This window comes from Sapajus apella, unplaced genomic scaffold (assembly GCF_009761245.1).
Source record: "Sapajus apella isolate SASKATOON/1434 unplaced genomic scaffold, GSC_monkey_1.0 scaffold46, whole genome shotgun sequence".
NCBI classification, from domain to species: domain Eukaryota; kingdom Metazoa; phylum Chordata; class Mammalia; order Primates; family Cebidae; genus Sapajus; species Sapajus apella.
Window position 1 is genome coordinate 3,012,975 of NW_022436986.1, and position 27,315 is coordinate 3,040,289.

At 41.2% G+C, this 27,315-nt stretch overlaps 1 protein-coding gene across 5 annotated transcripts in view; it reads left to right on the forward strand.

Moving 5' to 3' along the window:
* Positions 1–27,315, forward strand: part of FRMPD1 (FERM and PDZ domain containing 1) — a 102,701-nt gene that overhangs the window by 50,563 nt on the left and 24,823 nt on the right. For 3 of the 5 annotated variants that reach the window (XM_032240101.1, XM_032240100.1, XM_032240102.1), the window contains exons 3-6: positions 15,156–15,313; positions 16,141–16,243; positions 19,065–19,110; positions 26,875–26,982. In XM_032240101.1, coding sequence (XP_032095992.1) covers positions 15,156–15,313; positions 16,141–16,243; positions 19,065–19,110; positions 26,875–26,982 — 415 coding nt within the window. Of the gene's footprint in view, positions 1–15,155; positions 15,314–16,140; positions 16,244–19,064; positions 19,111–26,874; positions 26,983–27,315 lie in introns of those variants that run through there. The other 2 variants (XM_032240104.1, XM_032240105.1) reach the window with 2 other exon arrangements.

Here is a 27,315-nt window from a genome sequence, read left to right on the forward strand (position 1 = left end):
TTGAGACGGAGTTTTGCTCTTGTTACCCAGGCTGGAGTGCAATGGCGCGATCTCGGCTCACCGCAACCTCCGCCTCCTGGGTTCAGGCAATTCTCCTGCCTCAGCCTCCTGAGTAGCTGGGATTACAGGCACGCGCCACCATGCCCAGCTAATTTTTTGTAGCTTTAGTAGAGACGGGGTTTCACCATGTTGACCAGGATGGTCTTGATCTCTTGACCTTGTGATCCGCCCGCCTTGGCCTCCCAAAGTGCTGGGATTACAGGCTTGAGCCACCGCGCCCGGCTTAGTAGTCTATTAATTTTAAGAATGGTTTTGTTAAAACCTTTCTAATACTATTGACCTTTCTAATACTATTAATGGTGTAGAAAGACCCTTTCAGACACCAATTTTTTTTTTGTTTGTTTTTGAGACAGAGTCTTACTCTGTCACCAGGCTGGAGTGCAGTGGTGTGATCTCGGCTGACTGCAACCCCCACCTCCTTGGTTCAAGTGATTCCTCTGCCTCAGTCTCCTGAGAAGCTGGGACTACAGGTGCCCGCCACCAAACCCAGCTAATTTTTTGTACTTTAGTAGAGACGGGGTTTCACCAAGTTGGCCAGGATGGTCTCTATCTCCTGACCTCATGATCTGTCCGCCCTGACCTCCGAAAGTGCTGGGATTATAGGCGTGAGCCACTGCGTCCAACCTCAGACACCAATTTTTTTTATTGCATTTTGACCCATAGGCAAAAGTAGAAAGCTTTGAGAATAGTCTGGAAGGCTCCTGGGCTACATTTGCAGAGTTGCCGTTATTTCCTGAACTCTGTTAAAAGTAATAATGGAAGAATTTCTCCTTTCAACTGTAGGAGTACTACCTTCACAATATCCACAGTGAATGGCCCCCTAGAAATTGTTACAGCCACAGGTACATTCCTGTGATTGTGACTACGTGCTACATTTCTTTCTGGTACAGACTGCTGCCTCTATTTCTGCTTTCTTTGAATAGTCTTTACATTATGAAATCCAGTTTATTTGAGATTTACCTTTTAAAATCACTCAAGCTGAACATAATAAAGTGTTTAAACATAGATTCAAAATTGTTTCTTCATATCCTGCTGGAACTCGGAGGTGAATTCTTTGTCATTACAGGATAGAGGTAAAATATATTTTCCAAAATACCAGAGAGCAGATAAAAAGCCAGAGAATATTTGAAGCGCAATCAGTATCCATCTGGTAGTTTTCCTTTTCAGTGTTATTAACCAGCTCAGTATAAACGTGTGAGCTATGAAATGTAGAATTCATCTACACGAAAGTGTTTTCACGATAAATGTAACATGTTTTTTTTTGGATTCTACCTTAGGGTATATCCAGTTATCTAGCAGGAATTTCATTAGTGTAACTGTGGGCCTTCTGTTCTTCCAGTGTAGGATCACAAAAATGACCTCACATTTATGGTTTGAAACTATTAAAAAGGCAGCAGAAATATGTTTTGAGAAAGGTGCTTAGTTTGATATTTATAAGATGCTTCAGAGGAGGAAATTTTGTTGCAGAGATCATTTCCTTTAGCTTACTGTCAATATTAAATGTTCTCTGTGAGGAGAGGCCACAGTTTGGTCATGTACTTAGGTTAATCCCTTTCCAAACAAAAGCTAGAACATGGCCTTTGGGGAAAATGTCAAATCCAGATTTTGGGCCAAAGCCACCGGCACTGTCCAGGGATTAGTCAACACAGTGCAGTGTCTTTGTCCACCCTTGTGGAGGACCGCACTCTTCCAAATGGAAGCTAACTGAGCCTGCCCGTTTGAAAAGCCTCAAAATGGATTCTGTTGAAACCCTCTAGTAAGATTTGTTCTTTCTTTTGTTTTCCAAACAATTATTAAGCCCTACTCTATGGCTGGCACTGAGTTCAGCACATGGGACAAGAAATAGGTGGTTCTTTCTACACAAACTAGTCCAGAGAGCACAAGAGACTTTACACTGGTCTGTAGGTGCATTTAGTAGGAGATATTTCCACCAAAGTCAGAAGACTGAGTAGGAGTTGAGAGCATGATTGGATATGTTGGGGAAATCGTGTGTGTGTGTGTGTGTGTGTGTGTGTGTGTGTGTGTGTTTTGGAGGCAGGTGAGTTATTCTAGACAGAGGGAAGAGCTTGTCCAAAGGCCAGTGTGTTTGAGGAGCTTAGAGGAGACTAGTTTGGCTGGAATAAAAATATCAAAGAGAATGAATGACTTGGCTCTGGAGGCTGGAGTGATGGGCAGGAGCTGTATTAAGCCACATTCAGGATTTTGAATTAGGCCATTTAGTCAGGGGAGACACACTGTGTAACAGGATTGTGTTTATGAAATCAGTCTGGCTGCTAGATGGAGAATCATCCAGGAAAGACGAGAGTGGAAAGCTGGGAGACCAGTTAGGAGCCCAGTAAAAATCTGTCAGTAGGGCTGGTGATGGGGGCCTGAAACAGAATGGTGGCTGTGGGGATGGAAAGAAATGGACCTTTTCTGAGATCTTTTCATGTTGTGACTGATTTGAAGGGTGAGAGTGGGGAAAAGTCAAGGATGACTCTGGGATGCTGGCTTGAGCAATTGTCAGTATCCTTACTGAGCTCTGAGACATGGAGAAGTTAAGTTCTGATTAGGGCAATAGTCATAGGGTTGAGCTATATATCGAATTAAGCAAACATTAAGGAAAATGACAAACTTGCAATTGTGTTACTTGTTTTCATATTGCTGTTTATTACTGGTTGTATATGCATTTTTACCTTTTGCTAATTATATTAGAGGTATAACTATATTAGCAGCACCATTTTAGATATGTATAGTATTTAGTTCATTTATTTGCCCAATAAGCACTGATGCTTCCTTCCTGTGAGCAAAGATTGTCACTTGACAACGTGAGAAATATAGAGGTGGATAAAATGTGGCTCCTCCTTCCAAGGAATGAACAGTCTATTAAGGGTAACAATATATGGAGTCAGATAACTTTAAATAAAGGTTTGGCATCATTCTCAGCAAACTGACAGAAGAGCAGAAGATCAAACACCGCATGTTCTCACTCATAGGCGGGTGTTAAACAATGAGAACACATGGACACAGGGAGGGGAGCACTACACACTGGGGTCAGTTGGGGGGAAATAGGGGAGGGACGGTGGGGGGTGGGAAGCTGGGGAGAGATAGCAAGGGGAGAAATGCCAGATGTAGGTGATGGGGAGGAAGGCAGCAAATCACACTGCCACGTGTGTTCCTATGCAACAATTTTGCATGTTCTTCACATGTACCCCAAAACCTAAAATGCAATAAAATAAATAAATGGGAAAAAAATAAATAAATAAATAAATAAATAAATAAAGGTTTGGGTGTTCAAAGCCATAAGAGAGAGTCAGAGCTCCAAAATGAGAGTACTTATGTCTGGCTAGGAAATCAGAGGAAGAAGATGTGACCTTTGAGCTGGACCTTGACTTAGCCTCACACTTTCTGCAGAGGCAGTTGCATAAGCTGAGGCCCTGGGGTAAAACTGATGTCGTAGGTAAGACCAGTCTGGAGTGAAGGCCTGGGAAGGGGCGTGCTGGGTGGCCGCTGGCTAGGGACTGAAACCTGAGGACGCAGGTCCACGAGGGCATGGTTGAGGAGTTTGGCTTTTGTTCTGTGGGTGGAGGGGAATTATTAGGGGCAGAATAATCCCAGCTCTCACTTAGGAAGGGTAAACCACAGCTGACAGGGTGCTCTGGAAGGGTATTTTCTAGGCTGTTTCATTGTATGAAGCATATAGACCCATAATACTTTTTGATGTGGAGTCTTTGGGGTAATTCTTTATTGTGTTTGGTTTATCTATTTCCTATTGGGTTGTTTTGAGTTTTCCTACTATTCTAAATAAAGCTGTGATTGATATTTTTGAATACTCAAGAATCAGGGTTTCTTGAGCTCATACTCTGTTCTAGAACTTTACTAGGCATGGGAGACATGGAGATTAATGGGTGCCACCCTTGTTTTTAGGAACTCATGGTCCAGCATGAATAATATTGTATATTTTCCTTTGTGGTCATCACTTCAAGGAATACCAATCAAAATGGTTACAGAAGATCAAATTTAAAATTTAAATTCATGTTACAGTTTCACCAGTGATTTCCTAGGGAGTTTGAACTGCCAATTTATATTGTCATCCCTTAATCTCAGGACCAGCACATGTTGGGTCTTATTATTTGCATTTATATTTGGTATGACACGTACTAGTACTCCATAGCCCTTTCGGTTGGGCTTCTTTAATAAGGTTGTACATGTTCTGTGTGCATTACCAGCTTGCTTTCTTCATGTGAGAGCTGTCAGTTCATTTGCTTTGAACATGTGAAATGTGGGTTTCTACTCTATGTATTTATGCCCATTCTTCATATATTTGTATTATAAGCTTTCCCCACTTCACGATTTTATTTTGACTTACTTATTTTCAACTGCTTTATTGATAGATAATTTAGACACCATACAATTCACCCATTTGAAGTGTACAGTTCAGTGGTTCTTAGTGTATTCACAGAGATCTGCAACTGTCACAAATCCATTTTGGAAGGTTTTCATCCCCACAAAAGAAACCTGTGCCTATTAGCAGTGGCTCCCAAACCTCCCAAACCTCCCTCCCCGAAACGTTGGACAATCACTAATCCACTTTCTGTCTCTATAGGTTAGTCTGTTCTAGACATTTCACATAAATGGAATCATACAGTATGTGGTCATTTGTGACTGGCTTTCACTTAGCCAGATTCATCCATCTTGTAGCATGTATCTGTATTTCATTCCTTTTTATTGCCAAATATGTTGTTGTAGAATACTGTATTTTATTTATCCATGTCATTAGTTGATGGACATTTGAGTTGTTTCTACTTTTGGACTGTTACAGAAAATGCTGCTATAAATATTCATGTCCAAGTTTTTGTGGACATATATTTTCATTTCTCTCTGGTACACACCCAGGAGTGGAATTGCTGGATCATATTGTACACCATGGTTAGTTTTTAAGAAACTTCCAAACACTTAAAGGACTTTCTAGAATTTCTATTCCATTTCACTGGTGAAAGCTACACCATGCAGTTTTGATTCTTGCCTTTGTCTGAAAGGAGTGCTTATTTTTCAGCTGTAACTTTTCTGAAATCCAAGTATTTCTGATAAAAATTTAGAGTCCAAATTGATATGCACTGTAAGTGTAAAATAGACGCTGGATTTCAAAGATTTAATATGAAGAATGCAAAATCTCTCATCAATAATTTCTGTATTAATTACATGTTGAAATAATACTATTTTGATATATTAAGTTAAAATATGTATTATTAAAATTTATTTTATTTTTTCCTATTTTCATGTAGCTATTAGGAAACTTAAATTTATGTATGTGGTGTGTATATTTCATTTCGATCACACTGCTATAGAAGTAGTGCTAATGTACCTATTGAAGATTGTAGCCCCAGTTTGAAACCTGCTTCCCAGCTGTGTGACTTTAAGCAAGTTAAAGTCTCTTGGAACAAGATTTAGTCTTTTCATCTATAAAATAGGAATACTAATCATATCTACCTCACAAGTTTATTTTGAGGGTTGAGTGAGAGATATATATATACTTATATATGTTAAATCACTCCCTAAAATATAGTTAGTATTCATAAATGTTATAATTATTGTTGTTATTGGTATCATTACCATCAGTTTGTCAAGTTTTTTTTTAATCTGGAAGAATTTTTTATTGCTATAACATTAAATCTATATTTTATTTAGAACTTTTATTTTTTGATATTTAGTCTTTCCATCCCGCAACCCAGCATAGCTTTAACCCAATTATTGTGTTTTCCTTTATTGCTTTAAGGAAAGTTATATTTTTTTATTTAAAAAATCCTTCTTTCCCTGAATTACATTAATACACATCACTAGTTTTGTTACTTGAATCCTTTCTTGGGATTTTCCAGATATTTAGCATTTGCTCATCAAGAATGCCTAACACCAAATGTACATTCAGTTAATCTGATTTTAATGAATTGTTGAATGCTTTTTGTGGCTGTGTTTTGTTTTGTTTTGTTTATAAACCCATGTGCCAGTTGAAAGACACTTGAGCTGTTTTTTATTTTTGGCATTTATGAATAAAACCACTATAAACATATACATACTAATTTTCATGTGAACATTAAGTCTTCATTTTTCTTGGGTAAATACCTAGGAATTAAACTGACGAAACATGAAGTAAGGGTATGTTTAATGTTATAAGAAACTGACAAACGATTTTTAAAGTGGCGGTACCACATTGCATTCCCACGAAGCATGTATGAAATTTTCAGTCGATCCACAACCTCATCAGCACTTGGCATTGTCAGGTTTTTAAAAAGCAATTCTAAATAATGTGCAGTGGGGGCTGGTCATGGTGGCTCACACCTATAATCCCAGCATTTTGGTAAGCTGAGGCAGGAGGATTGCTTGAGGCCAGGAGTTTGAGACCAGCCTGGGGAACATAGCAAGACCTTCCCTCTCTTTCTAAGAATACAGGCGTGGTGCCATGGCTCACGCCTATAATCCAAGCACTTTGGGAGGTCAAGGCAGATGGATCAGCTGGGGTTGGGAGTTTGAGATCAGCCTGACCAACACAGTGAAACCCCGTCTCTACTAAAAATACAAAAAATTACCCGGGTGTGGTGACACAGGCCTATAATCCCCAGCTACTTGAGGGTGAGGCAGGAGAATTGCTTGAACCTGGGAGTCAGAAGTGGCAGTCAGCTGAGATTGCACCATTGCACTCCAGCCTGGGCAACAAGAGTGAGACTCTGTCTCAAAACAAAACAAAACCAGAATACAGAGTAATATCTTATTGAGGTCTTAATTTGTCTTTCCTTACTGACTAATAGCGTTGCATATCTTTTCTTTTCTTTTCTTTTCTTTCCTTTTCTTTTCTTTTCTTTTCTTTCTTTCTTTCTTCTTTCTTTCTTTCTTTTTTAAATGTATATATGTTACTGCACTTTAGGTTCTGGGGTACATGTGCAGATCATGCAGTATTGTTGCATAGGTACACAAATGGCAATGTGGCTTGCTGCCTCCATCCCCCCATCACGTATATCTGGCATTTCTCCCCATGTTATCCCTCCCCAACCTCCCTACCCTCTGCTGTCCCTATTCTATTCCCCGCCAACAGACCGCAGTGTGTGATGCTCCCCTCCCTGTGTCCATGTGTTCTCATTGTTCAACACCCACTTATTAGTCAGAATATGCGGCATTTGATTTTCTGTTCTTGTGTCAGTTTACTGAGAATGTTCATTTCCAGATTCATCTATGTCCCTATAAGGGACACGAACTCATCGTTTTTTATGGCTACATAGTATCCCATGGTGTATATGTGCCATATTTTCCTTGTCGAGTCTATCATTGGTGGGCATTTGGGTTGGTTCCAGGTCTTTGCTATTGTAAACAGTGCCACAGTGTATACATGTGCCTGTGTTTTTATAATAGAACTATTTACAATCCTTTGGATATATACCCAGTAATGGGATTGCTGGGTCAAATGGAATTTCTATTTCTAGGTCCTTGAGGAATCACCACACTATCTTCCACAATGGTTGAACTAATTTACACTCTCACCAACAGTATAAAAGTGTTCCTATTTCTCCACATCCTCTCCAGCATCTGTTGTCTCCAGATTTTTAAATGATCACCATTCTAACTGGAGTGAGATGGTATCTCAATGTGGTTTTGATTTGCATTTCTCTAATGACCAGTGATGATGAGCATTTTTTCATATGTTTGTTGGCCTCATATATGTCTTCTTTTGAAAAGTGTCTGTTCATATCCTTTGCCAAATTTTGAATGGGTTTTTTTTCTTGTAAATCTGTTTTAGCTCTTTGTAGATTCTGAATATTAGCCCTTTGTCAGATGGGTAGATTGCAAAAATTTTTCCCCATTCTGTTGGTTGCCAGTTCACTCTAATGATTGTTTCTTTTGCTGTACAGAAGCTCTTAAGTTTAATTAGATCCCATTTGTCTATTTTGGCTTTTGTTGCCACTGCTTTTGGTGTTTTAGTCATGAAATCCTTGCCTATGACTATGTCCTGAATGGTTTTGCCTAGGTTTTCTGGTAGGGCTTTTATGGTGTTAGGTCTTATGTTTAGACCTTTAATCCATCTGGAGTTAATTTTAGTGTAAGGTGTAAGGAAGGGGTCTAGTTGCGCTTTCTGCACATGGCTAGCCAGTTTTCCCAACACCATTTATTAAACAGGGAATCCTTTCCCCATTGCTTGTTTTTGTCTGGTTTGTCAAAGATCAGATTGTTGTAGATATGTTGTGTTGCCTCCGAGACCTCTGTTCTGTTCCATTGGTCTATATCTCTGTTTTGGTACCAGTACCATGCTGTTTTGATTACTGTATCCATAGTATAGTTTGAAGTCCCGTAGTGTGATGCCTCCAGCTTTGTTCTTTTTGCTTATAATTGACTTGGCTATGCGGGCTCCCTTTTGGTTCCATATGAAGTTTAAGGTGTTTTTTTTCCAGTTCTGTGAAGAAGGTCATTGGTAGCTTGATGGGGATAGCGTTGAATCTGTAAATTACTTTGGGCAGTATGGCCATTTTCACGATATTGATTCTTCCAAACCATGAACATGGAATGTTTCTCCATCTGTTTGTGTCCTCTCTTATTTCGTTGAGCAGTGGCTTGTAGTTCTCCTTGAAGAGGTCCTTTACGTTCCTTGTTAGTTGTATTCCTAGGTATTTTATTCTCTTTGTGGCAATTGTGAATGGCAGTTCATTCTTGATTTGGCTCTCTTTAAGTCTGTTATTAGTGTTTATGAATGCTTGTGATTTTTGCACGTTGATTTTGTATCCTGAGACTTTGCTGAAGTTGCTTATCAGTTTCAGGAGATTTTGTGCTGAGACGATGGGGTCGTCTAGATATACAATCATGTCGTCTGCAAATAGAGACAATTTGACTTCCTCCTTTCATAAGCGAATACCCTTTATTTCTTTTTCTTGCCTGATTGCTCTGGCTAGAACTTCCAGTGCTATATTGAATAGGAGTGGTGAGAGAGGGCATCCTTGTCTAGTGCCAGAGTTCAAAGGGAATGCTTCCAGTTTTTGCCCATTCAGTATGATATTGGCTGTTGGTTTGTCGTAAATAGCTTTTATTATTTTGAGATACGTTCCCTCAATACCTAGTTTATTGAGGGTTTATTTAGGTTTATTGAGGGTTTTTAGCATAAAGGGCTATTAAATTTTGTCGAAGGCCTTCTCTGCATCAATTGAGATAATCATGTGGTTTTTGTCTTTGGTTCTGTTTATGTGGTGAATTACGTTTATAGACTTGCGTATGTTGAACCAGCCTTGCATCCTTGGGATGAATCCTACTTGATCATGGTGGATAAACTTTTTGATGTGCTGTTGCAGTCAGCTTGCCAGTATTTTACTGAAGATTTTTGCATTTATGTTCATCATGGATATTGGCCTGAAGTTTTCTTTTCTTGCTGAGTCTCTGCCGGGTTTTGGTATCAGGATGATGTTGGTCTCATAAAATGATTTGGGAAGGATTCCCTCTTTTTGGATTATTTGGAATAGTTTCAGAAGGAATGGTACCAGCTCCTCTTTGTATGTCTGGTAGAATTCGGCTGTGAACCCATCTGGACCTGGGCTTTTTTTGGGTCGTAGGCCCTTAATTGCTGCCTCAACTTCAGATCTTGTTATTGGTCTATTCAGGGTTTCAACTTCTTCCTGGTTTAGGCTTGGGAGGATGCAAGTGTCCAGGAATTTATCCATTTCTTCCAGGTTTACTAGTTTATGTGCATAGAGTTGTTTGTAATAATCTCTGATGATGGTTTGAATTTCTGTGGAATCTGTGGTGATATCCCCTTTATCATTTTTTATTGCATCTATTTGATTATTCTCTCTTTTCTTTTTTATTAATCTGGCTAGTGGTCTATTTTGTTGATCTTTTCGAAAAACTAGCTCCTGGATTTATTGATTTTTTGAAGGGTTTTTTGTGTCTCTATCTCCTTCAGTTCTGCCCTCATCTTAGTTATTTCTTGTCTCCTGCTAGGTTTTGAATTTTTTTGATCTTGCTCCTCTAGCTCTTTCAATTTTGATGATAGGGTGTCAATTTTAGATCTCTCCTTACTTCTCATGTGGGCATTTATTGCTGTATATTTTCCTCTAGAGGCTGCTTTAAATGTGTCCCAGAGATTCTGGGATGTTGTGTCTTCGTTCTCATTGGCTTTGAAGAACATCTTTATTTCTGCCTTCATTTCATTGTTTATCCAGTCAACATTCAAGAGCCAGCTGTTCAGTTTCCATGAAGCTGTGCAGTTCTGAGTTAGTTTCTGAATTCTGAGTTCTAACTTGATTGCGCTGTGGTCTGAGAGACTGTTTGTTATGATTTCCGTTCTTTTGCATTTGCTGAGGAGTGATTTACTTCCAATTATGTGGTCAATTTTAGAGTAGGTGAGATGTGATGCTGAGAAGAATGTATATTCTGTGGATTTGGGGTGGAGAGTTCTGTAAATGTCTATTAGGTTTGCTTGGTCCAGGTCTGAGTTCAAGTCCTGGATATCCTTGTTAATTTTCTGTCTCATTGATCTGTCTAATATTGACAATGGGGTGTTAAAGTCTCCCACTATAATTGTGTGAGAGTCTAAGTCTCTTTGTAAGTCATTAAGAACTTGCCTTATGTATCTGGGTGCTCCTGTATTGGGTGCGCATATATTTAGGATCATTAGCTCTTCTTGTTGCATTGATCCTTTTACCATTATGTAATGTCCTTCTTTGTCTCTTTTGATCTTTGTTGGTTTAAAGTCTATTTTATCAGAGATGAGAACTGCAACTCCTGTTTTTTTTGCTCTCCATTTGCTTGGTAAATCTTCCTCCATCCCTTTATTTTGAGCCTTTGTGTATCCTTGCATGTGAGATGGGTTTCCTGGATGCAGCACACTGATGGGTTTTGGCTTTTTATCCAATTTGCCAGTCTGTGTCTTTTGATTGGGGCATTTAGCACATTTACATTTAGGGTTAATATTGTTATGTGTGAATTTGATACTGCCATTTTGATGCTAGCTGGTTGTTTTGCCCGTTAGTTGACAGTTTTTTCATTGTGTTGATGCTCTTTACCATTTGGTACATTTTTGGAGTGGCTGGTAATGGTTGTTCCTTTCTATGTTTAGTGCTTCTTTCAGGAATTCTTGTAAGGCAGGCCTGTTGGTGATGAAATTGCTCAGCAATTGCTTGTTTGTAAAGGATTTTATTTCTCCTTCGCTTATGAAGCTTAATTTGGCTGGATATGAAATTCTAGGTTGAAAGTTCTTTTCTTTAAGGATGTTGAGTATTGGCCCCCTCTCTCTTCTGGCTTGTAGGGTTTCTGCTGAGAGATCCGCTGTGAGTCTGATGGGCTTCCCTTTGTGGGTAACCTGACCTTTCTTTCTGGCTGCCCTTAGCATTTTTTCTTTCATTTCAACCCTGATGAATCTGACGATTATGTGCCTTGGGGTTGCTCTTCTTGAGGAATATCTTTGTGGTGTTCTCTGTATTTCCTGGACTTGAATGTTGGCCTTCCTTGCTAGGTTGGGGAAGTTCTCCTGGATAATATCCTGAAGAGTGTTTTCCAGCTTGGATTCATTCTCTCTGTCACATTCAGGTACACCTATCAAATGTAGATTAGGTCTTTTCACATAATCCCATATTTCTTGGAGGCTTTGTTCATTTCTTTTTACTCTTTTTTTCTCTAATCTTGCCTTCTCATTTTATTTCATTGAGTTGATCTTCAGTGTCTGATATCCTTTCTTCTGCTTGGTCAGTTTGGCTATTGAAACTTGTGTATGCTTCATGAAGTTCTCATGTTGTGTTTTTCAGCTCCATCAAGTCATTTATATTCTTTAAGCTGTTTATTCTCGTTAGCATTTCATCAAACCTTTTTTAAGGTTCTTAGTTTCTTTACACTGGGTTAGAACATGTTCTTTTAGCTCAGATAAGTTTGTTATACCCACCTTCTGAAGCCTGTCATTCTCCAGCTTTGTTCTCTTGCTGGTGAGGAGTTGTGATCCCTTGGAGGAGGAGAGGCATTCTGGTTTTTGGTGTTTTCATCTTTTTTGTGCTGGTTTCTTCACATCTTTGTGGATTTATCTACCTGTGGTCTTTGTAGTTGGTCACTTTTGGATGGGGTCTCTGAGTGGATGTCATTTTTGTTGATGTTGAAGTTATTTCTTTCTGTTTTTTAGTTTTCCTTCTAATAGGCCCCTCTGCTGTAGGACTGCTGGAGGTCCACTCCAGACCCTGCTTGCATGGGGATCACTTGCAGTGGCTACTGAACAGTAAGTGTTGCTGCCAGTTTCTTCTTCTGTTATCTTCATCCCAGAAGGATACCTGCCAGATGTCAACCTGAGCTCTCCTTTATGAGGTGTCTCTTTGGATATACAGGGGTAGGGGAGCTGCTTAAGGAGACAGTCTGACCCTTATAGGAGCTCAGGTGCTGTGCTAGGAGCTTCGTTCCATTCAGAGCTGCTGGGCAGGTACATTTAAGTCTGCTGCAGCAGAACTCATAACTGCCTTTTTTCCCAGGTGCTCTGTTCTGGGAAGATGGGGCTTTATTTATAAGTTCCTGACATGCTGCTACCTTTTTTCAGAGCTGCCCTGCCCAGCAAGGAGGTAGCCTAGTCACAGTCTGCCAGCAGAGGCATTGCTGAGCTGCCATGGGCTCTGCCCAGCTGCTGTGAGAACTTCCTTGCAGTTTTGTTTACCGAGATATAGTTAGAACTGCCTTAGTAATGGCAGTCTGCCTCAGTAATGGCAGACTGCCTCAGTAATGGTGGATTGCCTCAGTAATGCCAGATGCCCTTCCCCCAACAGAGCTGGACCATCCCGGGTCCAGCTGCACTTGCTTTGAAACTCTTAATCCAGAGCCTTTCAGATTGCTGGTCTTTGTGGAGGTGGGATCTGCTGAGCCAGATCACCTGGCTCCCTGTTTCAGCCCCCTTTTTTTCAGTTGAATGGGCAGCTCTTTCTCCCAGGTGTTCCAGGAGCCAGTTGAAACAGCCACCCATATTTGTGTGAGGTTTTGTGCTGAGACCCTCTGTGCCAGCTGAAACAGCTGTGCTGGAAACTCACGGCGCTTTTCAGCCCAGGAATTTCCTGGTCTGTGGGCAGTAAAAGCTCATTTGGAAATGCGGTGATCACTTACCCTCTGCATTGTTGTTGCTGGGAACTGCACTCCAGAGCTGTTCCTATTCAGCCATCTTGGATCCGCCTTTGTTTTTTTTTTTTTTTTTTTTTTTTGTATTTTTAGAAGAAACAAGGTCTTGCCATGTTGCCCAGGCTGGTCTTGAACTCCTGGACTCAAGTGATTAGCCAGCCTCGGCCTCCCAAAGTGCTGGGATTACAGGTGTGAGGCACCACACCTGAAATGTCAAATGTTGAATTTTGACTTTTAGTATGGAGTATTATTTATTGCATTTAGGAATACCCTTTATAGCTTTAAATGTTTTTTAAAAAATCAGGAATAGGCTGGGTGCGGTGGCTCATGACTGTAATTCCAGCACTTTGGGAGGCCAAGGGGGCAGATCATGTGAGCTCAGGAGATTGAGACCAGCCTGGGCAGCATGGTGAAACACCTTCTCTACTAAAAATACAAAAAAATTAACCAGGTATGGTGGCATGAACCTGTAGTCCCAGCTACTTGGGAGGCTGAGGCATGAGAACCACTTGAACTCAGGAGTTGGGGGCTTCAGTGAGCTGAGATCGTTCCACTGCACTCTAGCCTGAGTGACAGAGGAAGACCCTATCTTAAAATAAATAAATAAATAAATAAGGAAAAGAAAGAATGAAAAAAAAAATCAGTAAGAGCTATGAGTTTTATTCAGTGCGAATTTTCAGTTTTCTGTTTCTTTCCTCTCATTGGGTCTCTCTGCTGCCCAGCTCAGTATTACCTGCATGCTGGCCCAGAAGAGAGACTCTGTCTGCTTCTAAGTTGTGTGGGCTGCATTGTCTGTTCATACAGAGCCTATGTTTGCTCTAAGCCAGGGCCTGCGGAGCTCCTTGGTGGATAATGTACACGAGACTTTGGACTTGGGCTTGTCCCCTGCATTTGGCTCTGTGAGGCTGTTTTTCCTATTTCCGGATACTTGTTGAAATTGGAGATCATTATAAATGAGAGAGAGATGATTTTCAGATAAGTGCGGGCCTATTGCATTAGGCAGGGTTCCTGACAGTGTTTGGTAAATGGATGAGAATAAATGATAGACTTTAACTGCAGAGCCCCAAGAGAGCGGTTACTCCTTCACATTTGTATTATTTATAATGACAATAAACACCTCATCCCATCACTCTTTGACCTTCCTCAGAAAGAACCACTGACTGTTAGAGGGAAAAAATTGTTTGCCACAGACAAATGAAGAATAACTTGTAACTCACTTTGTGGTTTCTCTGCGAGATAGAAAATAGAACTTTCCTGCTTTTAAAGAACATACATGTTTTAAAGATTGATACAGAGGGATTCCTTGCTATCCAGAATTTTATATTGGTATCCTTGCATTTACAAAGCTCAAAGGGAAGCAAAACTCATCATAAAGAAACAAGCAAAAAAAATCACCAAAGGAAAAAAATCTTGCTATAAAATGATCCGTTGTCAAACATCTGAACCCGACAACTGCTTGTTTCCGTTCACTGTCCATGTTTTTCCTCTCCTGTCCCTCTGACTCCAGCAATACATCCTGCCTGGGATGCCCATCTGCCTGTCCTTCTGTCAGCCCTTCCATTCATTCATGGATTCACTTAGGAGCAGTTATTGAATATCTTCTCTGTGCCAGGATCTGGGCTGTATAGGTACACCCTAGACGTGTCGCACAGTGCAGTGCAAATGCCACCTCTTCCAAGTACCAGATGCATCCCTGATTCGCTATTCTCTGCCCTACAAAGTTGAAACTGTTCTCCCCCTTCTCTGTGCGTCCATAGCACTTCATGGGTGCTTTCTAGATATTTAGCATAAGCTGTTAAGAATGCCTGGCAATATGACTTCTCTTTTAGAGGACAGCCTTAAGTTCTGCTAGTGGGGTTTGTGTCTTATTTGTTTCAAGAGGCAAGTTGATATCTACTCAGCTCTGTATCTTTCTCCAATGTTGGGGCTGACCCAGTTCGTGACCAACAGCTGGAATCTTCTTTTTCTTTCTTTTTTTTTCTTTTTTTTACGTATTCCTTCTATTCTAGGGCTAAGGTTGCTGCAGCTGATGGGCCCCCCAGGAACCCAGCTCAGACCCTCATCCCTGTGCGGCACACAGTAAAGATAGACAAAGACGCCCTCCTTCAGGACTATGGATTTCACATTTCCGAGAGCCTTCCCCTTACAGTGGTGGCTGTCACAGCAGGTAGGGGATGACTGGGAAATGAAAAAAGAGTTTGGCTTCTTAAGGGGAAGTAGCCCCGAATCTCCCCTGATCTCTCTATCCTATAGCAAAATGCAGAAAAGCCTGCCTTAGGAAGTTAGAAAAGGCATTCCTAATTCTGTCTTGGGCTTTGCACCTCACTTTGATGCTGGGAGGGAGGAAGCCCCCGGTGCAGCTGCTGCTCCAAACTCCAGGCTCCCACTGGCCTTGGCCAGGGCTTTGCCCACCCATCACTCACTGGCTGGTCTCAGGGGCAGTGAAAGTATCTGGCTAAGCCAGCCCTCCTCTTTGAACCCCACATGCTCCTAGCTGGGGAGACTTTCTGGTCAGACAATAATAGAAACTTGATTTATCTTCACTTGAACCTTGTGAAATATAGGCTGTACCAGGGTGAAGAGGAGCAGATGGGGAAAGGCCAGTGCTTGTTTTCAAACTTGAGGTGTGTTAATCTGGGATTCGTTAAAATGTGTTAATTTCTATTTACACATACATACACACCAGAGTTCATTAGAGATGAATGGAGTAGATTTACTGGCCAACTCTGTTGATTTAGAAGGTTTCTGCTAGTTTTCTTTCTCAGGACAGTCTTCTAACATCCCTGGAAGTTGGTGATAGATGATAGGTACGTTATCCATGATTTATAAACAAGAAAATTAGGATCTGCATGAGCCCAAGCCTGACTGAAGGTGGGGGAGTGAGCCAATACCCCTAGGGACTGGATCAGGCTGTCATTTTTGCTGTGCCACTATTACACATGGAGCCTGGGTTCTCCTGGCATGAGCACCAATTACTTATTTTCCGTCCAACAGGAGGCTCTGCTCATGGCAAGCTTTTCCCTGGTGATCAGATCCTCCAAATGAACAATGAGCCTGCCGAAGACCTTTCCTGGGAACGCGCAGTCGATATTCTCAGGTACTAAATAATCTTCCATCATCTACAGGATTGTACAGATGATCAAAGAGCAAAGTTGGGCAACAGGAATGCCATAACTGATCCCCTGATTTTAATAAGGTTAAAGTCTATTTTAAAGCAGCAAGGACAGCCTCGTTTTAGAGTTCCAACTCTATCTTAATAAGATGGCTTCTTGGTGGTGGCTGTTACAGTCCACTCTCTCTCACTTGCCTACAAAAGAGCATGGGAGGCACAGAGTGCTATATTTGTCAAACCCCTGCTACGCCCAAGACACCGTGCTGCACACTGCAGGAGTGTAATGATCGTAAATAACACATAGCCCCTATCCTCAAAGGATTTATAGGCACGTTGTAACATATGCCAAAGATGGAACTAAACTGGCACCAGATCTGTTCTTCTTTATCCCTCTTGATATCTCTTCTTAAATGTAATTGCAGGTGCATCTTGGTTGGCATATATGTAGTTTCATTGATGTAGCACCTCCAAACCTTCTGCCTGGTGTCATTGTGACTTACGGAAATGCCTTGCTTTCTACCTAGACAATGATTTCTTGAGACCAGGGCACAGAGGGTACTCAGTTCCTTGAGTGACTATGGTTAGTGCTGGGAATTAGCAACCCAGACTTTAAGATGGAGGAGTACCATTGATAGGAGTAAAGAGGACAAGCAGACATTTTATGGCCACATGCAAGCTTTGGCTTTTAAATTTTTTACTCAACAATGTTCTAATGACTAATATACAGACAGGTGAGAAATAGAGGTAGGTGAAAGCTAACTTGAAGATATATATGTAGTTCAGTGTGTGCTTTTTTATGAATCGCTTATCTGGCTTTTGGGTGGTATTAATTTGTTTTTTTCCCTTTTTTGAGCTGGGGTCTTGCTATGTTGCCCAGGCTGGTCTCAAACTCTTGGGTTCAAGTGGTCTTCCTCTCCCAGCTATTCAGGTGGCTGAGACAGGAGAATCTCTTGAACTTGGGAGGCAGATGTTGCAGTGAGCCAAGATTGTACCACTGTACTCCAGCCTGGGCAACAGAGTAAGACTGTCTCAAAAAAAGAAAAAAAGAAAAAAGAAAAGCCGAGGAAATATGCTGTAAATGCTGGAGAGTCCTCCAACTTGCTCAGAAGTTGTAGGTCGACAAAACAGAGAAGGGCCCAGAAGTATTTCAGTTGTGTCTTTAATGCTGGATAACATTTGGTCCAAAAGATGGAGGTGAAGGGTGATTCAGGCAAAGGAGGAAGCAGAGCAACAGGGTGGGAGTAGGGGTTGCTGAACACTTCAGTTTGCCTGGAGAAAAGTTCTAGGAAGTGAAGTCCAGATGATAGAGGGTCTTGAATGCCAGCACAGCACATTTCAGTGTGATTTGATTCTCCCCCTGAAAGGGTGGGCAGTTGAAGGCTTCTGAGCAGGGGTGCGTGACTTGAGGTGTGCTGTGCATCTATGCCCTCTGCTGCGTTTTGCATGTGAGAATTCCAGGATGCCTCAGTTTTTTTAGCTTAGTTCCCAGTATCTAAAAAGAGCATGTATTATTCAGTGTCATATGTAAAAGGAAAAACACAAAGCAAAACAAAATGACAAAACAATGCAAGAAAACATTTCAAATTCCTCCCAATACTGTGAGGCTAATATGTCCTTTAGAGCACTTGCACTTTGGTTTATTGTGATTTATCTCAGAAAAGGCCTATTCTTATTTAAAATGGAAAAGAGGAAGTCCCCAGACACTTAAATATCTTGGGCTGAGTTTATCCATTTGAGGAAATAACTCACCAGCAGCAATTGGCCTAAATGTTCATATTGCAAGAAGTCAAATGAAATTATTTTGCAAACTGCTTCTCTACGTAGCAATGGCAAAGAGAAAGGAAAATATAAATCCATTTTCTCTGTTCTTCTCGATAATATAAAGTAGAGGTTCGGCAGTTGTCTGGTTGATTTGATCACTTTTGAAATCTAAGAGATAATGCAAGACAGAGATGTCTACTGTCTTGATTACATGATTGGGCTCATTACACTGACTTCATGCACAAACACCATAAACTCTGGCCTTCATCTGATAAATGTTACCCACAGACATTCATTCTATTTAGTGAAATGTTTAGCCTGAGTTTTCTGAAATAGCAACCTAAGTTATCTGTGTTATTGCCATATTTTCTCTTAAAAATTTTTTTGGGATATAAATCTAACTAGTATCTACTGGATGAGTTCTTCATTGAATGGGACTAAATTAAGGCTAAGTGCCTTAATAAATGTTGTGGCTCTAGATATAGGCTAGATGGTGGAGGTGGACATAGGAAGATTTCCTCCAGGTGGGGGAGCTCTCTGGGTCAGTTTAAGTTTCTTTGCAGGTTGTTGCATTTCCCAGTTTTGCTGAGCCAAAGAAGCTAAGGCAGGCTCGGTTCGGTGCCTCACACCTGTAATCTCAGCACTTTGGGAGGCTGAGACAGGTGGATCACCTGAGGTCAGGAGTTCAAGATCAGCCTGACCAACTTGGAGAAACCCCATCTCTACTAAAAATACAAAATTAGCTGGGTGTGGTGGCGCATGCCTGTAATCCCAGCTACTCGGGAGACTGACGCAGGAGAATCGGTTGAACCCGGGAGGCAGAGGTTGCAGTGAGCTGAGATTGTACCATTGCACTACAGCCTGGGCAACAAGAGCAAAACTCCATCTCAAAAAAAAAAAAAGAAGCTAAGGCAAAGGAGGCTGCTTTATACTAATTCTGCCAGTCTTTTTGACCCTAACACACATGCTCACACATGTGTACATGCACATGCATCTGTCACACAAAATGACTAAATGTTTTTGTCTTCATTCTTTCTTTTTTCAGGGAAGCAGAAGATTCTCTTTCAATCACAGTTGTTCGCTGCACGTCGGTAAATCTCCTTCTATGTACTGTGTGTTAGTTTCACCATTGTGGCCCTAAGACCCTGTTCCCCCAGAGGATATCCCTCATAAAGTCAGCAGGAAAGGCAAAGAGTGGAGGGTGAGAGCTGCCTGGCAGTGGGTGGCCAGTCAGTCCATGTTATCTGAAGACCTCCACCATGCAAATACAATGGAGGAAACAGATATGGTGCAGGCTTCAAGAATTGATGGTCCAGTGGAAGAGATACATCTATGATTGGGCACAGTAGGATGAAGATAAGTTTCAAGACAGGTTTGAGTGGTATGACTTTGGGCAAACTATTCAGTTTTAGTTTTCACTTTTGTAAAATAGTGATCATGACAATAACTGCCTTGTCTGTCTAATTGGTTGTTAGAAGGACCGAATGAGATGTTGGATATGCAAGTGTGTTTTATTAGCTCTGAGGCTCACCACGTGGCACAGTGTGGCATAGATGATGCACAGGGAGGAAGTGGCAATCCGAAACCACCACAGGCCGAGGAGCCCCTTGTGTGTTATTTAGGGAAAGTATATAATCAAATTTTCAAAAGAAAGACTACTAATGAGAAAGTTTTTTAAAAGTTGACAGAACATTTTCATTGTGAGAAATTTCAATATATACCTCTTAGGCTTGGCCACAAATAGACCAAAAGAAAAAAAGAGGGGCATAGAGAATTTTAATAATGCACTTAATAATCTGATCTAATTGACCACATTCCAGGCTGCCAAGAAAACTCAATAAACTCCCCAAATGAAAAACTGTGCAGGTCCCTCTTTCTGAATATAATAAAATAGAAGCTAATAACTATTAAAAATTTAATTAGAAACCATTCAGCCATTTGGGAATAAAAATGTAATTTCCTAAGTAAAGATGGAGTCAAATAGAAAAAGCAAAATTATCATTATAGACTATTTAGAAAATAATTGAAAATTAGAACTGTACTTTTTTTCTGAGATGGAGTCTCACTCCCGTCGAGCATGCTGCGTGCAATGGCACTATCTTGGCTTACCGCAACCTCCACCTCCTGGGTTTAAGCAATTCTCCTTCCTCAGCCTCCCAATTAGCTGAGATTACAGGCATGTGCCACCATGCCCAGCTAATTTTTGTATTTTTAGTACAGGTGGGGTTTTGCCACATTGGCCAGGCTGGTCTTAAACTCCTGACCTCAGGTTATCCACCTGCCTTGGCCTCCCAAAGTGCTAGGATTACAGGTGTGAGCCACCATGCCCAGCCAGAACTGTACTTCTTAAAACTAATTATGCGGCCGGGTGCAGTGGCTCACGCCTGTAATCCCAGCACTTTGGGAGGCTGAGGTGGGTGGATCACAAGGTCAGGAGTTGGAGACCAGCCTGACCAACATGTTGAAACCCCATCTCTACTAAAAATAAAAAATTAGCCAGGTGTGGTGGCAGGTGCCTGTAATCTCAGCTACTCAGGAGGCTGAGGCAGGAGAATTGCTTGAATCCAGGAGGCAAAGGTTGCAGTGAGCCAAGATCACACCATTGCATTCCAGCCTGGGTGACCAGAGCGAGACTCTGTCTCAGAAAAAAAAAGAAACCAATTATGTACAGTGGAAGCTATATTCAGAGTAAAATTCATAGCCTTAAGTATTTTTATCATTTAATACAGCAACAAAGCAATTAAATATTCAGTGCAAGAAGTTTGAAAAAAAGATTAATAAAACAAACATAAAGCAGAATAACGTAACAAAAATTAAAATATAAATGATCCTCTGAAAAATAAAGATTGTAGTGTTGATAAATCCAAGGGCTATTTCTTTAAGGACAAAAGTTATATAAAATACACAAACCTTAAGGGAAAGAGATATGTGAGCCTCACGTGGCGGAAACTAGAATATTACTGACATATATTTAAAAAAAAATCTGGCTGGGCACGGTGGCTCACACTGGTAATCCCAGCACTTTGGGACGCTGAGGCAGGCAGATCACAAGGTCAAGAGATCAAGACCATCCTGGCCAACATAATGAAACAAAATATAAATATATATTTATATTTTGTGAAAAACATAGCATTCCAAATCAGTGGGAGAAAAGGCAGTTATTCAAGAAATCAAACTTGGACGTTTGTTTAAATATTTGGAAAAAATACAGTCTCACCTCTAAAAATGCAAACAACATGGATAGATGTCTGTCTGATCATAGGCTGTAGAAAGATTGCCTATGCATTTAAAGCGTGGAAGGAAGCAAAGTGGAACAAAGGCGATTTGATTATGTGAAAATACAAAGCTTCTGTGGTCCAAACACTTCATAACACTAGAAAGCAGAGAAATTGTCTCCTGTCTGTATTTGACAAGTGTTATATTTTGTTTTTATTTCTTGGAAATAGAGTAGGAAAAAACCCACCTAATTAGGATGAAGATGTTTGCCATAAATATGTCAGACCAAGTATTTTATGTATAGATAAATGGAATTTCTTCTATTCTTAACAGAATCTGTCTATTAAATAATGTGAAACCAATATGGAAACAGGGAAATCTAATCAGTATACATGGTAGTGCAGGTGTTAGGATGTCCTTTTTATTTAGCTGATTATCGTCTCATTGGAGAGTACCTTAATTTTAATTAGGCAGATTTTTTCCTACTCTGTTTCCAAGAAATGAGCAAAAGAAAACAATGTAAGGAGCGAGGGAAACAGCATAGAGCTAAATCCTTTAAAAAATAAAAAGTATGGGAAGATGAAAATTGGTATGTGTCCAGTACCACTCCTGAGATTCCTATAAGATTTTCAGAAAGAAAGGAACGTAAATACTGTGCTCTGGAAGTCTCTCAGGGAGAACTGGCATTAGCCCAGTCTATGGCCACCAGTGCCTCTGAGAAATGTCCTAAATATTGGCTAGCCTGCTCCTGGGCCTCTCACCGGAACTGCCCCGAAGAATGAGTGAATGAATGAATGAATAAATGAATGAATGAATTTATTTGAGATGGAGTTTCATTCCATCTCAATGGAGTGCAATGGTGCGATCTTGGCCCACTGCAGCCTTCACCTCCTGGGTTCAAGTGATTCTCCTGCCTCAGCCTCCTGAGTAGCTGGGACTACAGGCGCGCACCACCATGTCCAGCTAATTTTTGTATTTTCTGTAGAGACAGTGTTTCACCATGTTGGCCAGGATGGTCTCGATCTCTTGACTTCGTGATCTGCCCACCTCAGCCTCCCAAAGTACTGGGATTGCAGGTGTGAGCCACTGCGCCTGGCCTATTTATTTATTTTTCAGATGAAGTCTTGCTCTGTCACCCAGCCTGGAGTGCAGTGATGCAAACTCAGTTCACTGCAACCTCCATCTCCCTGGTTCAAGCAATTCTCCTGCCTCAGCTTCCCAAGTAGCTGGGACTACAGTCATGCACCACCATGCCTGGCTAATTTTTATATATTTTAGTAGATATGGGGCTTCACCATATTGGCCAGGCTGGTCTCGAACTCCTGACCTCAAGTGATCTGCCTGCCTCAGCCTCCCAAAGTGCTGGGATTACAGGTGTGAGCCACTGCAGGTGGCCCCAAAGAATTTTAAAAACATTGCAAAATGATCATACATGTCTTGCTTTAGCAAGGAGGCTCATTGTTGTCGTGGTAGATTCTTGGGGTCCTCAAATTACTTGAAATTGATTAGGAATGATAAAATCCACAGTTGCACCATTAATTACTGCTTCTCTAGAACACTGAATTGTACTGGTTTAAATTTGTAGATCTGTATTGTCTATATTCATTGTCTATAATACATTATTTGTAATAATATTAATGCCAGTATTTAATGTCTTATTTAATTTGCACCAAAAGGAAATGCATGAGGAAGATAGACTCATTATCCCCCTTTTACAGATGAGGATGCCATGGCCTCACACGCCCATGGTCTCACGTACAGAAATCAGTGAAGCTGGGTTATTTTCCAGGTAGACTCCAGAACCCACATTCCTTTGCATTATGCTATTGTACCTCTGTAAACCCTGCTGCCTTCATGAGTGACATTGTGTAGCCCAGGACAGAGGGTATTGCAAAAAGATATAGGAATGTTTTCCGAAGTGTCCCTTTCAGTGCGCTTTTAAACATTAACTCTTAGTTCAGCAAAAAACATGTACAAAGAGATTTTATCAGCTGAGGTCTGCTACTTTCTGACGAATTAATTTAGAATCCAGGAAGAGCTTAGAAGTTCGAGAATAATGAGTAGCTCATATCCTTTGAACTGTCTCTTTAAAATATTGGATGACTGAAGTGGGTATAAGGAAGGGGTTTATAATATGTTCCAGATGCCGAGACATGCAGGATGGCAGAGCTGATGTTCAGGTATAATAGTACAGAAACCACAGTGGGGGCTGTGTGTTGGGCACTTTCATGTTGGCATGTTTTTTTCCCAAAGCAGCCAGTTTCATGGTTAGGTGGGCCCAAATGTAAGAATGGCCCTTCTTCCCTGTGACTCCCACCAACTAGTTCAGAGCAAGTCCACTTTGTATGAAATGGCAAAGATTTGGAAGAGTGATCTTCTCTAGGCTAAACAACTGTTCCATCAGTGATTCCTCATAGATGTGTTTTTCTGAATTCTCACTTCTCTGAGAGCTTTCTGGACAGATTCCAATTTCATGATGACTCTCCCAAATAGTGACATCCAGAAAGAAACACAGTTCCACCAGTGACCAATGCTGAGTATCATGGGGAATGGATATGCACCGAGAATGCTGGTAAAGCCCAAAACCAGGTCAACATTTTAGCAGGCTCCATCACACTGTCAGCTTGGGTGAAACTGGTGACCAACAAAATACTGAGCTGGCTTTTAAATGAGTAGCTTCCAAGCCAGGTCCCTTAAATCCCATGCTTGCGCAATTGATATTTTGGATGCTCAGTGCCACACTTCACATTAATCCCTGTCATGTTGCTTTTGCCCAGTGCTCTGGCATGCTGAGATTTTACACTCAGGGAATTGTGGGACTGAAAGGCCTATTTGTACAGTTGACAGCTGTAGTCGTTCTCCCTTCCTGTCAGGGACTCTCCCCTTCCTAAGTCTACTCCAGTTCCTTCAGTTTCCTGCCAGTTGATTTTCTTGAGCACGATCCAGCTCTGGGACTAATTCAGGATTTGTCTCCTGAAGGTGAGAGACAACAGTGATTTCTTCCTGCAGATTCCTTTCCTCTCTGCATCTCTCTTCTGTTCTGCCCCTGATTTCTTATTCCTTTGAGTCTGTAGGCTGGTGATGGTTGTACCTGTCGCTTTGACCACTCCGTTTATCTTGTTCCCTGCAGCTCTTGACAGCCCAACTCCTTATACCGTCTTGTATTTGTTTTTGGTGATTTCCTGGCCTTCGATCCATAGCTATCTCGGTCCTTAAGTTCCCCATGCATTCCTCTTTTAGATTCCCAGTTCCTTGACCTTCCCCCCAAATTCTTGCTGCCTGATATCTGATGACAGCTTGCAGCTCTGTCCTTCACAGGTTTGGCAACTTCACTTTCCCTGGCTTCAACCAAGACATTGCTAAACATCACTCTTGAGGATTGAGCCAAAGGGAGACTAAGATACTGAGTTAGAAATCAGGACTATTTTGAGTGTACGTCAACTAGTATATGAACCCACCTAACGGCACTGCATCTGGCCTTTTCCACAGGGGGATTATAGGAGACTTTATCCTATGCTTTGCAAGAATGAAGGAATACTACTATATCCACAGAACCCTGGTCTACCAATATGGACTCCTATCTTCAAAGGAAAAATGAACTTGGTTGACTCTGACTTGTTCTTGATAACTCCATATTGGCTGTTAGTGATCACTGTCTTAAAGCTCTCTGACCATCTCTTATCTTGGATTTTGCCAAGAATCTTTTGTTTATTTATTTATTTATTTATTTATTTATTTGAGTCAGAGTCTCACTCTGTCAGTAGGCCAGAGTGCAGTGGCGCCATCTCAGCTCACTGCAAGCTCCATCTCCTGGATTAAAGTGACTCTCCTGCCTTAGCCTCCCAAGTAGCTAGAACTAAAGGTTGTGCCACCACACTAGGCTAATTTTTGTATTTTTAGTAGAGATAGGGTTTCACCATGTTGGCTAGGCTGGACTTGAACTCCTGATCTCAGGTGATTCACGTGCCTTGGCCTCCCAAAGTGCTGGGATTACAGGCAGGAGCTATGCACCCAGCCTGATTTTGCCAAGAATTAATGACAGACTTACCAATACGTGTTTTCCTAAATCCTCCACATTCATTTTCTGGAAAACTTGTTATTGGACCATCTTTAATCTCCTAACATTTCTTCCATTCTCTGTTTCATGGATGATACCAACTTACATATAATAGGTCAACAAGCCCCCTAGATTCAAGTGGTATGGGAGTCCTGAACTCATTCGCAGCAATCTGATAGGCTTATCACTAATTTTGGGTTGTAACTTTTTCTCTTATTCCTTCTATCCCTTCTCTAATTTCTACAGGTATACTTCTCTGCAAACATTATTATTTCTCCTCTTTTCTACTAATTTTTTTGTTTTAAAACAAATTACAGCTAGTGCTTGACTTACGACCACGATTGGTTCCAACAGACCGGTCGTAACATGATTTGGTTGTAAGTTGAATAGGCTATATGCACGTGGAGATGGCAGTGCGGTCGGAAGCTGGTCCGCACTGTTGTACGCCCAGCTGGGCAACGTTTGCGCTGCCAGACGCGGAGCAGTCGTGGCTAGCGATTGTGGTCGTAAAGTCGAATGGTCGTAAGTTTCATAGGTCGTTAAGTCGATCAATACCTGTATATATTTGAGATGTTGAGTCACAGTCATGAATCCTGTCATGCCAAGGTTCTAGTTACCCATGAGAATCACATTTATCTTTTTGCCTTAAAATTTCAGGGCTTCTTGTTCATTTTATATACTTCATGGCTATGGTCAGTTGGTATTTGAGTCTGTGAACATTGTTTGCAGCTGTTTCCCTGATTGCTGTTATGTATCTCTTCTCCCATCTTCACAGAACATGGCCCAGAGTCTCATCTTGGTACTGTTACACATGTAAACATTCTAGAGACTGGCCTAAAGGACTGTCCACACCAAGGCACATAGGATGTTAGGCTGGAAAATAGTGTGTCAGGATTTCATCCAGGAAGCTCACAGCCTGTTGGTCTAGAAGATCATGTAACATGCTATTCAGCAAGTGTCACAGTTTGGCTTGATATGATCAAGTCCAAAGCCTTCACCATATACTCGTACGAACCTGTGATGACTCTTTGCTTCCGGGAAAAGAGGGTACCTCCCAAAGGATAAGAGCAAAGTGGGGCCAAGGATATGTCATAAGGGTCAGAGTTTCAGGGAACCCTGTCTAACTACTATATTGTGCAGATGGGAAGACTCTGAAGGCCAGAGAGGGGCAAGGACTGGGCCAAAGTCACAGAGAATTATTTTGTTGTGCTTTACGCACTCATGTGGTTTTCTTTCGTTAAGAATTTGTGGTTGAGATAGTTCTCACAACTATTGAGCAGTAAAACATGAGTTGGAATTCACATCCTCCCATTCATAGGGTAGGACCTTTTGTCTTCATCATATCACAGCTATTTTGCTATCATGTTGAATTTCCAACTATTCTCAGGCATGTGAGAACATTATCTGGCTTGAGATCCCTAGATTGTATGAAAATACCTTTAATGGATTATTATTCTTTCCTGTGGGTTTAAATCGAATCTGCAACAGCTATCAAAGTTTCTGTTTTTAAGAAACGAGAAGCTAGTTATACAAGCTTTTATGAAAGTGCTGCTTCAGAATGCATCATGTTGATATTTTACAGGGAGTCCCTAAATCGTCCTTCCTGACCGAAGAGAAGAGAGCCAGGCTGAAGACCAACCCTGTGAAGGTACACTTTGCTGAAGAAGTGCTCATCAGTGCACACAGCCAGGTGTGTCACTAGTCAAGGGATTGAAATTACTCTTTATGCAGCTGGGAAGCTGCCTTCTGTCACATAACTCCCTGAACCTCTGGAATCCCACAGCACAGAGAGGATGCAGAGGTGCAGTGTGTTTGCAAGAGGTTTTATGCACACTCCCTGTCAGATGCCTGCAGACCCTGGACTGGGAGAGCTGGTGGGAGCTGTGGGCCCTGGGTGGGGACTGGGAAGAAGAGCACTGAGTATGGCTCTCTATGTTCTGTGACTCCATTCTTCTGCCCATGAAATTTCAACAGATTCCACTAGTTAATTTCTCATTTTGCATCTTCAAATGTATTACTCCCT